Source organism: Crinia signifera, chromosome 9, assembly GCF_055691185.1.
Source record: "Crinia signifera chromosome 9, ASM5569118v1, whole genome shotgun sequence".
Classification (NCBI taxonomy): Eukaryota; Metazoa; Chordata; class Amphibia; order Anura; family Myobatrachidae; genus Crinia; species Crinia signifera.
The window spans coordinates 166,614,489-166,630,263 of record NC_139225.1 but is presented as its reverse complement, the minus strand read 5'-3'; the positions used below and the strand labels follow the sequence as shown (position 1 = coordinate 166,630,263).

The following is a 15,775-nucleotide window of genomic DNA, read 5'->3' as shown; positions in this document are numbered from 1 at the left end:
TACAGTATTACACACTGATAGGGGACAGTACAGTATGACACTCTGATAGGGTACAGTACAGTATTACACACTGATAGGGTACAGTACAGTATGACACTCTGATAGGGTACAGTACAGTATTACACACTGATAGGGTACAGTACAGTATGACACTCTGATAGGGTACAGTACAGTATTACACACTGATAGGGTACAGTACAGTATTACACACTGATAGGGTACAGTACAGTATGACTCTCTGATAGGGTACAGTACAGTATTACACACTGACAGGGTACAGTACAGTATTACACACTGATAGGGTACAGTACAGTATTACACACTGATAGGGTACAGTACAGTATGACTCTCTGATAGGGTACAATACAGTATTACACACTGACAGGGTACAGTACAGTATGACACTCTGATAGGGTACAGTACAGTATTACACACTGATAGGGTATAGTACAGTATTACACACTGATAGGGTACAGTACAGTATGACACTCTGATAGGGTACAGTACAGTATTACACACTGATAGGGTACAGTACAGTATGACACTCTGATAGGGTACAGTACAGTATGACACACTGATAGGGTACAGTATTACACACTGATAGGGTACAGTACAGTATGACACTCTGATAGGGTACAGTACAGTATTACACACTGATAGGGTACAGTACAGTATGACACTGATATGGTGCAGTACAGTATGACACTTTGATAGGGTACAGTACAGTATTACACACTGATAGGGTACAGTACAGTATGACTCTCTGATAGGGTACAGTACAGTATTACACACTGACAGGGTACAGTACAGTATTACACACTGATAGGGTACAGTACAGTATTACACACTGATAGGGTACAGTACAGTATACCAGTGTAATGGGATGCAGTTAAAATCCCGGCGGTCGGGATCCCGGCGTTCAGAATCCCGACCGCCGAAATGCCGACACATTCTCCCTCCTGGGGTGTCCACGACACCCCTGGAGGGAGAATAAATTAGTGTGCCGAGCGTAGCGAGGCACCGGGCCCGCTGCGTGGCGAGCGCAGCGAGCCCGCAAGGGGGGGCGATCCACGTCCCCCCCTTGTCGGCATTTCGGCTGTCGGGATTCCGGCGTCGGGATTCTGAACGCCGGGATCCCGACCGCCGGGATTCAATACTGAATCCAGTGTAATGGTGCGTACACATTTGTACAATGTGCATGAGATTTTGACTATATAGTCAAAATCTCATCTGGATCTCATGCAGATCGCACAGGTTTTAACCCTTGCGATCCAGATGCGCGCTCCTGTATTGCAGCCAGGAAGTCTTGGCTGCATTGATTATATAGTGCACTATATAGTATACATTGTATGCAGATCTGCACTATATAGTGTACATTGTATGCAGATCTGCACGATATAGTGTACATTGTACGCAGATCTACACTATATAGTATACATTGTACGCAGATCTGCACGATATAGTGTACATTGTACGCAGATCTGCACTATATAGTGTACATTGTATGCAGATCTGCACTATATAGTGTACGTTGTACGCAGATCTGCACTATATAGTGTACATTGTACGCAGATCTGCACTATATAGTATACATTGTATGCAGATCTGCACTATATAGTATACATTGTACGCAGATCTGCACTATATAGTATACATTGTTCGCAGATCTGCACTATATAGTATACATTGTACGCAGATCTGCACGATATAGTATACATTGTACGCTGATCTGCACGATATAGTGTACATTGTACGCAGATCTGCACGATATAGTATACATTGTACGCAGATCTGCACGATATAGTATACATTGTACGCTGATCTGCACGATATAGTATACATTGTACGCAGATCTGCGCGATATAGTATACATTGTACGCAGATCTGCACGATATAGTATACATTGTACGCAGATCTGCACTATATAGTGTACATTGTACGCAGATCTGCACGATATAGTATACATTGTACGCAGATCTGCACTATGTAGTGTACGTTGTACGCAGATCTGCACTATATAGTGTACATTGTACGCAGATCTGCACTATAAAGTGTACGTTGTACGCAGATCTGCACGATATAGTATACATTGTACGCAGATCTGCACTATATAGTATGCGTTGTACGCAGATCTGCACTATATAGTGTACATTGTATGCAGATCTGCACTATATAATATACATTGTATGCAGTTCTGCACTATATAGTATACATTGTATGCAGATCTGCACGATAATATAATATACATTGTATGCAGATCTGCACTATATACTGTACATTGTATGCAGATCTGCACTATATACTGTACATTGTATGCAGATCTGCACTATATACTGTACATTGTACGCTGATCTGCACTATATAGTGTACATTGTACGCAGATCTGCACTATATAGTATACATTGTACGCAGATCTGCACTATATAGTGTACATTGTACGCAGATCTGCACTATATAGTATACATTGTACGCAGATCTGCACTATATAGTGTACATTGTACGCAGATCTGCACTATATAGTGTACATTGTACGCAGATCTGCACTATATAGTGTACATTGTACGCAGATCTGCACTATATAGTATACATTGTATGCAGATCTGCACTATATAGTATACATTGTACGCAGATCTGCACTATATAGTATACATTGTATGCAGATCTGCACTATATAGTGTACATTGTACGCAGATCTGCACTATATAGTATACATTGTATGCAGATCTGCACTATATAGTGTACATTGTACGCAGATCTGCACTATATAGTATACATTGTACGCAGATCTGCACTATATAGTATACATTGTACGCAGATCTGCACTATATAGTGTACATTGTACGCAGATCTGCACTATATAGTATACATTGTATGCAGATCTGCACTATATAATATACATTGTACGCAGATCTGCACTATATAGTGTACATTGTACGCAGATCTGCACTATATAGTGTACATTGTACGCAGATCTGCACTATATAGTGTACATTGTACGCAGATCTGCACTATATAGTGTACATTGTACGCAGATCTGCACTATATAGTATACATTGTACGCAGATCTGCACTATATAGTATACATTGTACGCAGATCTGCACTATATAGTGTACATTGTACGCAGATCTGCACTATATAGTGTACATTGTACGCAGATCTGCACTATATAGTGTACATTGTACGCAGATCTGCACTATATAGTATACATTGTACGCAGATCTGCACTATATAGTATACATTGTACGCAGATCTGCACTATATAGTGTACATTGTATGCAGATCTGCACTATATAGTATACATTGTACGCAGATCTGCACTATATAGTGTACATTGTACGCAGATCTGCACTATATAGTATACATTGTACGCAGATCTGCACTATATAGTATACATTGTATGCAGATCTGCACTATATAGTGTACATTGTACGCAGATCTGCACTATATAGTGTACATTGTACGCAGATCTGCACTATAATATAGTGTACATTTTATGCAGATCTGCACTATATAGTGTACATTGTACGCAGATCTGCACTATATAGTATACATTGTACGCAGATCTGCACTATATAGTATACATTGTACGCAGATCTGCACTATATAGTATACATTGTACGCAGATCTGCACTATATAGTGTACATTGTACGCAGATCTGCACTATATAGTGTACATTGTATGCAGATCTGCACTATATAGTATATATTGTACGCAGATCTGCACTATATAGTATACATTGTACGCAGATCTGCACTATATAGTGTACATTGTATGCAGATCTGCACTATATAGTATACATTGTACGCAGATCTGCACTATATAGTGTACATTGTACGCAGATCTGCACTATATAGTATACATTGTACGCAGATCTGCACTATATAGTATACATTGTATGCAGATCTGCACTATATAGTGTACATTGTATGCAGATCTGCACTATATAGTGTACATTGTACGCAGATCTGCACTATAATATAGTGTACATTTTATGCAGATCTGCACTATATAGTGTACATTGTACGCAGATCTGCACTATATAGTATACATTGTACGCAGATCTGCACTATATAGTATACGTTGTACGCAGATCTGCACTATATAGTGTACATTGTAGGCAGATCTGCACTATATAGTGTACATTGTATGTAGATCTGCACTATATAGTGTACATTGTATGTAGATCTGCACTATATAGTGTACATTGTACGCAGATCTGCACTATATAGTGTACATTGTACGCAGATCTGCACTATATAGTGTACATTGTACGCAGATCTGCACTATATAGTGTACATTGTACGCAGATCTGCACTATATAGTATACATTGTACGCAGATCTGCACTATATAGTATACATTGTACGCAGATCTGCACGATATAGTATACATTGAACGCAGATCTGCACTATATAGTGTACATTGTACGCAGATCTGCACTATATAGTATACATTGTACGCAGATCTGCACTATATAGTATACATTGTACGCAGATCTGCACTATATAGTGTACATTGTATGCAGATCTGCACTATATAGTATACATTGTACGCAGATCTGCACTATATAGTATACATTGTACGCTGATCTGCACTATATAGTATACATTGTATGCAGATCTGCACTATATAGTATACATTGTACGCAGATCTGCACTATATAGTGTACATTGTACGCAGATCTGCACTATATAGTGTACATTGTACGCAGATCTGCACTATATAGTGTACATTGTACGCAGATCTGCACTATATAGTATACATTGTACGCAGATCTGCACTATATAGTATACATTGTACGCAGATCTGCACGATATAGTATACATTGAACGCAGATCTGCACTATATAGTGTACATTGTACGCAGATCTGCACTATATAGTATACATTGTACGCAGATCTGCACTATATAGTGTACATTGTACGCAGATCTGCACTATATAGTGTACATTGTACGCAGATCTGCACTATATAGTGTACATTGTACGCAGATCTGCACTATATAGTATACATTGTACGCAGATCTGCACTATATAGTGTACATTGTATGCAGATCTGCACTATATAGTATACATTGTACGCAGATCTGCACTATATAGTGTACATTGTACGCAGATCTGCACTATATAGTGTACATTGTACACAGATCTGCACTATATAGTGTACATTGTATGTAGATCTGCACTATATAGTATACATTGTACGCAGATCTGCACTATATAGTATACATTGTACGCAGATCTGCACTATATAGTGTACATTGTACGCAGATCTGCACTATATAGTATACATTGTACGCAGATCTGCACTATATAGTATACATTGTACGCAGATCTGCACTATATAATATACATTGTACGCAGATCTGCACTATATAGTATACATTGTACGCAGACCTGCACTATATAGTATACATTGTACGCAGATCTGCACTATATAGTATACATTGTACGCAGATCTGCACTATATAGTGTACATTGTACGCAGATCTGCACTATATAGTACATTGTATGCAGATCTGCACTACATAGTATACATTGTACGCAGATCTGCACTATATAGTATACATTGTACGCAGATCTGCACTATATAGTATACATTGTACGCAGATCTGCACTATATAGTGTACATTGTACGCAGATCTGCACTATATAGTACATTGTATGCAGACCTGCACTATATAGTATACATTGTACGCAGATCTGCACTATATAGTATACATTGTACGCAGATCTGCACTATATAGTGTACATTGTACGCAGATCTGCACTATATAGTGTACATTGTACGCAGATCTGCACTATATAGTGTACATTGTACGCAGATCTGCACTATATAGTGTACATTGTACGCGTACACACCTAATAACACTGGAGGATTACATGAGACACTACGTTAGGGAGCCGCTGCATCGTGCTACAGGTGGTTAGCAGGGAAGCCCATTAGCTGCACGCTTCCCTGTATGCGCTGCTCGCCAAATCCTGGCGTTGGATGTCTCTCCCTTATTGTGCCGGGGAGATACCATATAAGGGCATGGCCGGATCCATGACTCCTGATTGGCTGCCAGAGTGTTCAGCGCCTGTCCGTCAGCAGCAGTGCCCTCAGCGTGGGGGCGGGGGAAGGACTGGCCCTTTAAGGGATCAGGTGACATGATCATCTCCGGGTGTGGAAGCCAGCGGGCGAGGAGCGGGTGTCCGGCGGCGGCAAGGCTGGCAGCGGGGCAGGAGCTGATGGCAGCAGGTGAGACCGCACTGTCCCAGGTAACCCCTGCTCGGGCATAAGGGTCTGTGCTGTGGGAGCTGGTGCCAGGCCTGCCGAGACTGTGCTGGGGGAGCTTGTGCCAGGCCTGCCGAGACTGTGCTGGGGGAGCTGGTGCCAGGCCTGCCGAGACTGTGCTGGGGGAGCTTGTGCCAGGGATCGGGGTGTCAGTGCTGGGGGAGCTGGTGCCAGGCCTGCCGAGACTGTGCTGGGGGAGCTTGTGCCAGGCCTGCCGAGACTGTGCTGGGGGAGCTTGTGCCAGGGATCGGGGTGTCAGAGCTGGGGGAGCTGGTGCCAGGGATCGGGGTGTCAGAGCTGGGGGAGCTAGTGCCAGGGATAGGGGTGTCAGAGCTGGGGGAGCTGGTGCCAGGGATCGGGGTGTCAGTGCTGAGTGAGCTTGTGCCAGGCATGCCGAGACTGTGCTGGGGGAGCTTGTACCAGGCCTGCCGAGACTGTGCTGTGGGAGCTGGTGCCAGGGCTGCCGAGACTGTGCTGTGGGAGCTGGTGCCAGGCCTGCCGAGCCTGTGCTGGGGGAGCTGGTGCCAGGGATCGGGGTGTCAGAGCTGGGGGAGCTGGTGCCAGGGATCGGGGTGTCAGTGCTGGGGGAGCTGGTGCCAGGGATCGGGGTGTCAGTGCTGGGGGAGCTTGTGCCAGGCATGCCGAGACTGTGCTGGGGGAGCTTGTACCAGGCCTGCCGAGCCTGTGCTGGGGGAGCTGGTGCCAGGGATCGGGGTGTCAGTGCTGGGTGAGCTTGTGCCAGGCCTGCCGAGACTGTGCTGGGGGAGCTTGTGCCAGGCCTGCCGAGACTGTGCTGGGGGAGCTGGTGCCAGGGATCGGGGTGTCAGAGCTGGTGCCAGGCCTGCCGAGACTGTGCTGGGGGAGCTGGTGCCAGGGATCGGGGTGTCAGTGCTGGGTGAGCTTGTGCCAGGGATCGGGGTGTCAGTGCTGGGGGAGCTGGTGCCAGGCCTGCCGAGACTGTGCTGGGGGAGCTTGTGCCAGGCCTGCCGAGACTGTGCTGGGGGAGCTGGTGCCAGGGATCGGGGTGTCAGAGCTGGTGCCAGGCCTGCCGAGACTGTGCTGGGGGAGCTGGTGCCAGGGATCGGGGTGTCAGAGCTGGGGGAGCTGGTGCCAGGGATTGGGGTGTCAGAGCAGGGGGACCTGGTGCCAAGGATTGGGGTGTCAGTGCAGGGGGAGCTGGTGCCAGGGGGGGGTCTGTGCCGGTGCTAGCCCTGGGAGATCTGTCCTTAGGGCTCAGGGGAGCAATGGTCAGGGCCCCAGGTCTGGCGGTCTACATGCAGTATATATAATATATGTCTGCCCTTGCTGCAGGTCCTGGGACTATCCCTTCCCATATGTGTGTAACATTATACCCTGTGACACCCTATCTGTTCCCCTGCTACTGTCAGTGTGCAGCGCCCTACCATGTCTGACCGCAGGCCTGGTGTATGCATTACATAGTGTGTGTGTGTATATAATCTCTGCCCGCTGCGCTGCCTGTATCGGGTGCAGTGTGGCTCCGGCGTCCATCCTGTAATCAGTCTCTCTGTGTTTGCAGAACTCCGGCATTAGTGAGAGATCTCCTGCCCCAGCCATGGATCCCGGGATTACGTCTCCCCTCCACTTGTGGAACCCTCGTCCCTTTGGTGCTTATGCTGCAAACTGTCCTCCAACCACAAAGGCTGCTGGCTGCGACGAGGGGGGGAATGCTGCGGAGGACAAGCCTGCACCCCCAGATAACCCCGAATGTCACATTACTGGCGATGACCGTGTCCTGCTAGACACATGGTATGTTATCAAACCCGGGAATACCAAGGAGAAAGTGGCCTTCTTTGTAGCCTACCAGTGTGCGGGGAGCGGAACTTCCCCTCGCCCGGGAGGTGCTAAAGTCAAAGGTCGCTGGAGTGCGGGAGGCAGCTCCAGGGCAAAGAGACGCCGCCATGCGCTTGATCCAGAAGTTCCTCCCACAGTTGCGGAAATGGTGGCCCTTGCTGAGAATCGGGGGGCCGAAGTTGCTGAACCCAGACCCCCCCTGGTCCTAGTGACCTCTTCAGAAGATGGGGAAGAGGGCCATTGTCGGAGCGTGGCAGAAGCGGTGGCGCAGTACGAGGCAGAACACGCAGAGCGCGAGGTCCGCATCGCCTTTCGCGTGGCGGAGAGGCCGGGTGACCCCATCACATGTGACCTGTACCAGTTACTAAGTCCCGAGCCGCACCGCGTCTGCGTCCTGCTGGAGAAGATGGAGTCCCAGCAGTATGAGCGTGAAGAGGAAATGCAGGCGGCATCTTCTGAGTCTGGCTTTCACGTGGACCTGGTGCTCACGGGGGCCGTGGACCGCTGTGTCTTCTATGGAGGGGAAGCAGATGAAACGGAACCACTACCTGGTCAGCTCTTCTTCCCGCGTCTGTCTACTGCTCCTCCTCCACCCCCGCCCCCACCACCGCCTGTCCCACCCCTCTGCCGCCTCTACCGACATGTCTCCCACGACTTTCTGGAGATCCGTTTCCAGGTGCAGCGCCTGCTACAGCCGCGGCTTTACCTGCCTTCCTTACCGGACCATGTTCTCCTGGCTATCTTTGCTTACTTGCCCACGCACTCGCTAGCTGCTATGAAGTGCGCGTGTCGGCGCTTCCGAGCCCTGATTGATGACTACGGAGTGAGGCCATGTGACTCACGCTGGAGCCAGGATCTCCTGTACCGCGATGACCCCTGCAAACAGTGCAAACGCATTTACAGACGGGGTGATGTGTCCATGTGCCGATGGCACCCAAAGCCTTACCACCACGATCTGCCCTACGGGCGCTCCTACTGGATGTGCTGCCGACGGCCAGACCGGGCGGCTCCTGGCTGCCAGCTGGGACTTCATGACAATAACTGGGTGCTGCCTGGAGAGGGGACCCGGGTAAAAGGAAGAGTGCATGGGGAGGGTGACGAGGGCAGGTGAGGGGCGAGGACGGGTGTGTATGAGTGTTTGAATAAAAGGGATTATTTATACAGTGCCCTGATATCCGTGTGTCACATGGGCCAGACCGCGCCTGGGATCCGAGCCCGATTGTGTGTATATATCATTGTGTCGGCACTGCCTGTTACTGTGTATAACACAGAGACCGTCAGCAGCCCTGGGGAAGTTATATATGTATATATCTGTCATTGTGTCGGCACTGCCTGTTACTGTGTGTGACACAGAGACCATCAGCAGCCCTGGGGAAGTTATATATGTATATATCTGTCGTTGTGTCGGCACTGCCTGTTACTGTGTATAACACAGAGACCGTCAGCAGCCCTGGGGAAGTTATATATGTATATATCTGTCGTTGTGTCGGCACTGCCTGTTACTGTGTATAACACAGAGACCGTCAGCAGCCCTGGGGAAGTTATATATGTCGTTGTGTCGGCACTGCCTGTTACTGTGTATAACACCTAGACCATCAGCAGCCCTGGGGAAGTTATATATGTATATATCTGTCGTTGTGTCGGCACTGCCTGTTACTGTGTGTGACACGGAGACAGTCAGCAGCCCTGGGGAAGTTATATATGTATATATCTGTCATTGTGTCGGCACTGCCTGTTACTGTGTGTGACACGGAGACCGTCAGCAGCCCTGGGGAAGTTATATATGTATATATCTGTCGTTGTGTCGGCACTGCCTGTCGGTATTGCTGGGGAGGTGTTGCATGAACCTGGCCCTGCTGGGGGGGGTGGGGGGTGTCACGGTACCTGGCACGGATAGGGGGGAGGGTTACGTGAACATGGCACTGTCGGGGGGTGGGGGGTGTTACCAGACCTGGCACTGTCAGGGGGTGTTGCGTGACCCTGGCACTGCCAGGGGGTGGGGGGTGTTCCCAGACCTGGCACTGCTGGGGGTTACATGGCCACACACCGCAGGGGGGTATATCCCTGTAATAGATTATTTTGCTGTCGCAGTAATATGAAGTCCCGGGTGGCTCCTGTAATACACTCCTGTGGAGGCGGTAATCAGCCTGGATTCGCAGAAGAAGAACCGGGTGACTGGCAAGACGATTACTGTGCACTACTGAGAAGTGCCAGTGCTCGGGAGAATACGGGGGTGGTATATACGCTCTTCACATTTACCTCATTACAGAGGACAGGATATCTGTGTAGTGCGTATTGTGACCCCCCCCCCCACTCCGGACACGGCTCGCGGATCTCTTATGTTGCTGGGTCAGTACTGATCCCACCTGAATGTGACGCGTTGGGGTACATGAGGGTTGGATTTGTGAGCCGATGGTTTATCTCGTGTCGCGGCTGTGCGCGGTCATTGTTCTCCTCTCCTGGTCATATCGGTGACTATGAAGTAACTTTAGGGGATTCCATTACCATGAAACCTTAGAAGTGGGTATTGTACAGGAACACGCAGTTCAGCACTACCCTGACTTCAGCGTATTGCGTGCTGTATGTACAGGTGTCATACTGACACACACTCACTACCTGCTGCCTCCTGTAGGGGGAGGGTTCTGTCCCTGGTTATCGCTCCCATAGTGTACAGCACAATTCCCCTCCTAGAACTACATGCAGCATGAGGGGCTCTGGGCCATTAGAGGGGGGTATTATGTTCCGTTGTTCTTACGGCCCCCCCATACATTAGGCCAAGTCGGACCCAATTCTCCTGTGAGACGTCTGTCAGCCCCCCGGGAGTCCCACATACGATTTATCACATGTAACCGGGGAGCTTCAGTGGGCAGTGTGGAGCAGTGGGTGAGGGGCTGAAGAGGGCGGTGGGTGCTGAGCAGCAGTGGCCGGTGAGAAGCAGTGGGGCAGGCGGCGACTGTGATCTGTGGGCCGGGCAGTGGCGGGTATTAGAATTATTTTTTTTTTTAAATTGGGCAGCTGCTGATTGGCTGAAAGAGCTTTGAGCCAATCAGAGGACGGCTAGTCATTTGACACTTTATTTTTTCCCTTCTAATTCCCGCTGCTGCCCGGCATGCCCGTCTCGCTGATCACTGGCGCCACCCACCCCACTGCTTCTCACTGGCCACTGCAGAGGTAGGACACATTGCAAATAATTAGTGTAGGAGGGGAAATGCACCCCCTTACCTGCACCTCGATGACGTCCTCCTGGGTGACCAAACCCTCCACAAAATATTTCAGAAAAATGGAGAATTTCATCTGGCGCGGTTTCTACAATGAATAATGAACTACAACAGGTATTAAAAATTATTGGAGAGAGGTAAAGTCATCCTGCATCGATGTCTGTTCACTCCCCAAGACAATTACAACTGGCCTTTTAACAAGGTTTCCCTAGTTTCATACAAAGGTTTCTTTGGGTTGCAAGGAAAGATCCCACGACTCCTCCCACTTCCAGATCCCAAGTGTTTCCACTTAGTAAGATACTGACCTCACTGCTGGGCCCATGGATCAATAACCAGGATACTTCTACACAGCACCCCAATCCATCCATCCATCCATCAAACAGCCAGACTGGTACCATTTTCCATTCCCACCCAGTTTCGGAGTGGAGGTGGCAGACTCTGGCTGTTTATGGTTTTAATCTGATATATTGTATTTTTGTCAAACTTTTTAGAATTAAAACCTGCTGTTTCATGGATAGATGCCTCTGAGGTGAGTGATCGCCCCAAGGGGCCGTGAGTTATTGGGGTGCTGTGTAGAAGTATCCTGGTTATTGATCCATGTATCCAGGGAGGAAAAAAAGAAACCTTTATATGAAAATAGGGCCCAGCAGTGAGGTCAGTATCTTACTAAGAGGAAACACTTGGGATCTGGAAGTGGGAGGAGTCGTGGGATCTTTCCTTGCAACCCAAAGAAACCTTTGTATGAAACTAGGGAAACCTTGTTAAAAGGTCAGTTGTAATTGTCTTGGGGAGTGAGCTGAACAGATCGATGGAGGATGACTTTACCTCTCTCCAATAATTTTTAGTACCTGTTGAAAAAAGGTCATTATTCATTGTAGAAACAGCGCCGGATGAAATTCTCAATTTTTCTGAAACACGTTGAAAGTACCGCTGGCACATACCTCCGAATCGGACCAGATATATCGCGGGTGGGTCCGATCCGACAGATTGAACCTGCTGCAGGGTCCGACCTGATGCGCATCAGGTCAGATGAGGTGTCAAACGCAAGTGTATGGGAGCCTTTAGCGAGCAACAGCATATAATGAGGGACAACTGTACTCTAACAACCAGTCAGCAAGAACCCTCTACACCCGGCTGGCACCACATTTAATCGGATCATTTACTTTATGAGTCTTCTATATTCCAGCATGACATCTCCAATATTATATCCGTGTTGCAGGTTCTATATCTATATCGTGCGTATTCCTTATCACAGCGCCCGTGCATCGACTGCCCTAAGGCAGCGCTACTTCCTGCGCATACAGCTAGAACACATGTACTGCTCCCTCACCTGCAGAGCTTACAGTCTATCTGTGGTGTCATGTGGATGATGGCGGCTCCCATGCTGTGAACCACGCATGCATGGAGTCCCTGTACATTGAATGCTTTGTATTCTCTATCCCAGGAATGGGGATTTGTGTGGTTGCTGCAGTATTGAGCAGAGTGAAGTCTACACATTGGCACATGTAATGCTTCCCATACACTTATGCAATCGGATTCGATGCAACATCGAAGTGCGATGGCCATCGAATCCAATCACATCTTGAGATGGCACATAGGGTGGTGGAGTAGCGTAGCACTGGAAGTAGCGCTAGTGGGGGTCAGCGGTGGCGGAAGAATTGTTTACTACACTGGGCAGCCCTCTCTCAGCCAAGCGGTGTGTGAAACAATCCTGCCGCTGCCGCCCTCTAGCGCTAAACTACTCTGCCGGCCTCTCCCATGCTGCCAGCGGTCCCTCCGCCCCCCCCACTTGCGGATTGCATTTGAGCGATCACATGTGGTTAAAAACCACATGTGATTGCGGATTCAGTATTGAATCCCGGCGGTCGGGATCCCGGCGTTCAGAATCCCAATGCCGACAAGGGGGGGACGTGGATCGCCCCCCCTTGCGGGCTCGCTGCGCTCGCCACGCAGCGGGCCCGGTGCCTCGCTACGCTCGGCACACTAATTTATTCTCCCTCCAGGGGTGTCGTGGACATCCCTGGAGGGAGAATGTGTCGGCATTTCGGCGGTCGGGATTCCGGCGTCGGGATTCTGAACGCCGGGATTGTAACTGCATCCCGTGATCGCTCCTTTAATTCGATAGATTTTATGATTGTCTGTATTTTTATCGGCCAAATGTGGTGGAAATAGAATGATTGCATGCAATATCTCACAAGTGTATGGGCAGCAGAAGTCTATGGCTGCATCTACACACTGGCCATTATTCTGGTTCACTCACAAAGGAAAATTCCTTCTCAAATGGGACAAAACCATGTGCACTGCAGGGGGGGGGGGGGGGGGCGGATTATCAGGTGCAGAGAGAATTAGATTTGGGTGAGTTATTTTGTTTCTGTGCAGGGTAAATACTGGCTGCTTTATTTTTACACTGCAATATAGATCTCACTTTCAAGTAAAATCCCACCCAAATCTAATGTTCTCTGCACATGTTACATCTGCCCCACCTGCAGTGCATATGGTTTTGGGAAGGAATTTGCCTTTGCGAGTGAACCAGAATGAGGGCAATTGCCTTTTAGCAGGATGCAGTCGATCAGGACTTACATGGACTTACATACAAAATCCTGCTAAACAGGATCCTGTTCAACTGCAACCTTAGTGCTGGGATCAGCTCTCCATGAACAGCTGGGTGGATCCGCTCCTGTAGTACCTTGTATCTGGCAGTAGTGCACTCAGCAATGCTTACCACTGTGCTAGCACCTTTGACATTCTCTTGCACAAAGTTATTACATTTATCAAGAAAATGACTAAGGTTAGATCCATCCTGACACAGAACGTATCCAGTGTCTGCAGGATAGCGGGAGATGAGGGTGATAATGGAAGGGCGTGTCCCAGCCGCACAGTACACAATGGATGTATTACACAGACTCTGCCCCTTGGTATCAGTAGCCGGGGGTCATACTGCCCGTCACCAGTCGGCTCGCCACTGACCACATCGCAGCCCCCCAGTCTCAGGGATGTGATGGTTATTTGTGTAGCACCAGCAGTGTTTGATGGTAAGAGACAAACTGCTTAATAACCGGTAATCGCCGCTGGTAACAGCTGGTGCAGGGATTATAGCGGCCTCTGCGCTCCACACAATTCTACTCTGTCCTGAAGTGATTTCCCAGAGTTATTCCTGGCCAGTGAAATTGTGAGAAGACATAATACTGATACAAGGGGTGGCAGCGGCCATTAGCCAGAGGTAAGGGCCCTGCCTGCAAGTGGTATGTGACTGCACCGTTGGTGTGTGTGTGTGGTATGTGACTGCACCGTCTGTGTGTGTGTGTTATATGAGTGCACCATCAGTGTGTGTGTGGTATGTGAGTGCACCATCAGTGTGTGTGTGGTATGTGAGTGTACCGTCAGTGTGTGTGTGTGTGTGTGTGGTATGTGACTGCACAGTGTGTGTGGTATGTAAATGCACAGTCAGTGTGTGTGTGTGTGTGTGTGTGTGTGTGGAGGGGGGGCGGCATAGTGTATGCATGTGACTGCACCGTCAGTGTGTGTGTGTGTGGTATGTGACTGCACCATCAGTGTGTGTGTGGTATGTGACTGCACCATCAGTGTGTGTGTGGTATGTGACTGCACAGTCAGTGTGTGTGTGTGGTATGTGACTGCACAGTGTGTGTGGTATGTGACTGCACAGTCAGTGTGTGTGTGTGTGGAGGGGGGGGGCGGCATAGTGTATGCATGTGACTGCACCATCAGTGTGTGTGGTGTGTGACCGCCGCACCATCAGTCTGTGTGTGGTGTGTAACCGCCGCACCATCAGTCTGTGTGGTGTGTGACCACCGCACCATCAGTCTGTGTGGTGTGTGACCGCCGCACCATCAGTCTGTGTGGTGTGTGACCGGCCGCACCATCAGTGTGTGTGGTGTGTGAACGCTGCACCATCAGTGTGTGTGGTGTGTGACCGCCCCGCACCATCAGTGTGTGTGTGGTGTGTGACCGGCCGCACCATCCGTGTGTGTGGTGTGTGACCGCCGCACCATCAGTGTGTGTGGTGTGTGACCGCCGCACCATCAGTGTGTGTGGTGTGTGACCGCCCGCACCATCAGTGTGTGTGTGTGTGTGACCGCCCCGCACCTTCAGTGTGTGTGTGTGACCGCCCCGCACCATCAGTGTGTGTGTGGTGTGTGAACGCTGCACCATCAGTGTGTGTGGTGTGTGACCGCTGCACCATCAGTGTGGTGTGTGTGACCACCGCACCATCAGTGTGTGTGTGTGTGGTGTGTGACCACCGCACCATCAGTGTGTGTGTGTGTGTGGTGTGTGACCGCCGCACCATCAGTGTGTGTGACCGCTGCACCATCAGTGTGTGTGTGGTGTGTGACGCCGCACCATCAGTCTGTGTGGTGTGTGACCGCCGCACCATCAGTCTGTGTGTGGTGTGTGACCGCCGCACCATCAGTGTGTGTGGTGTGTGACCGGCCGCACCATCAGTGTGTGTG

The 15,775-nt window shown here is 49.1% G+C and overlaps 1 protein-coding gene across 2 annotated transcripts; it reads left to right on the top strand.

Moving 5' to 3' along the window:
- The first annotated feature begins 6,088 nt into the window (after nucleotides 1-6,088).
- On the top strand, nucleotides 6,089-9,254 carry FBXO46 (F-box protein 46). Of its 2 annotated transcripts, none has more exons than XM_083160407.1 (2): nucleotides 6,089-6,260; nucleotides 7,814-9,254. In XM_083160407.1, the coding sequence occupies exons 1-2, from the start codon at nucleotides 6,150-6,152 to the stop codon at nucleotides 9,197-9,199; spliced, it is 1,497 nt and encodes a 498-aa protein (XP_083016533.1). In that variant the 5' UTR covers nucleotides 6,089-6,149; the 3' UTR covers nucleotides 9,200-9,254. The 2 variants fall into 2 exon arrangements, with proteins under 2 accessions (XP_083016533.1, XP_083016534.1); XM_083160408.1 differs by having other exon boundaries at nucleotides 6,105-6,240.
- The last annotated feature ends 6,521 nt before the right edge of the window (nucleotides 9,255-15,775 follow it).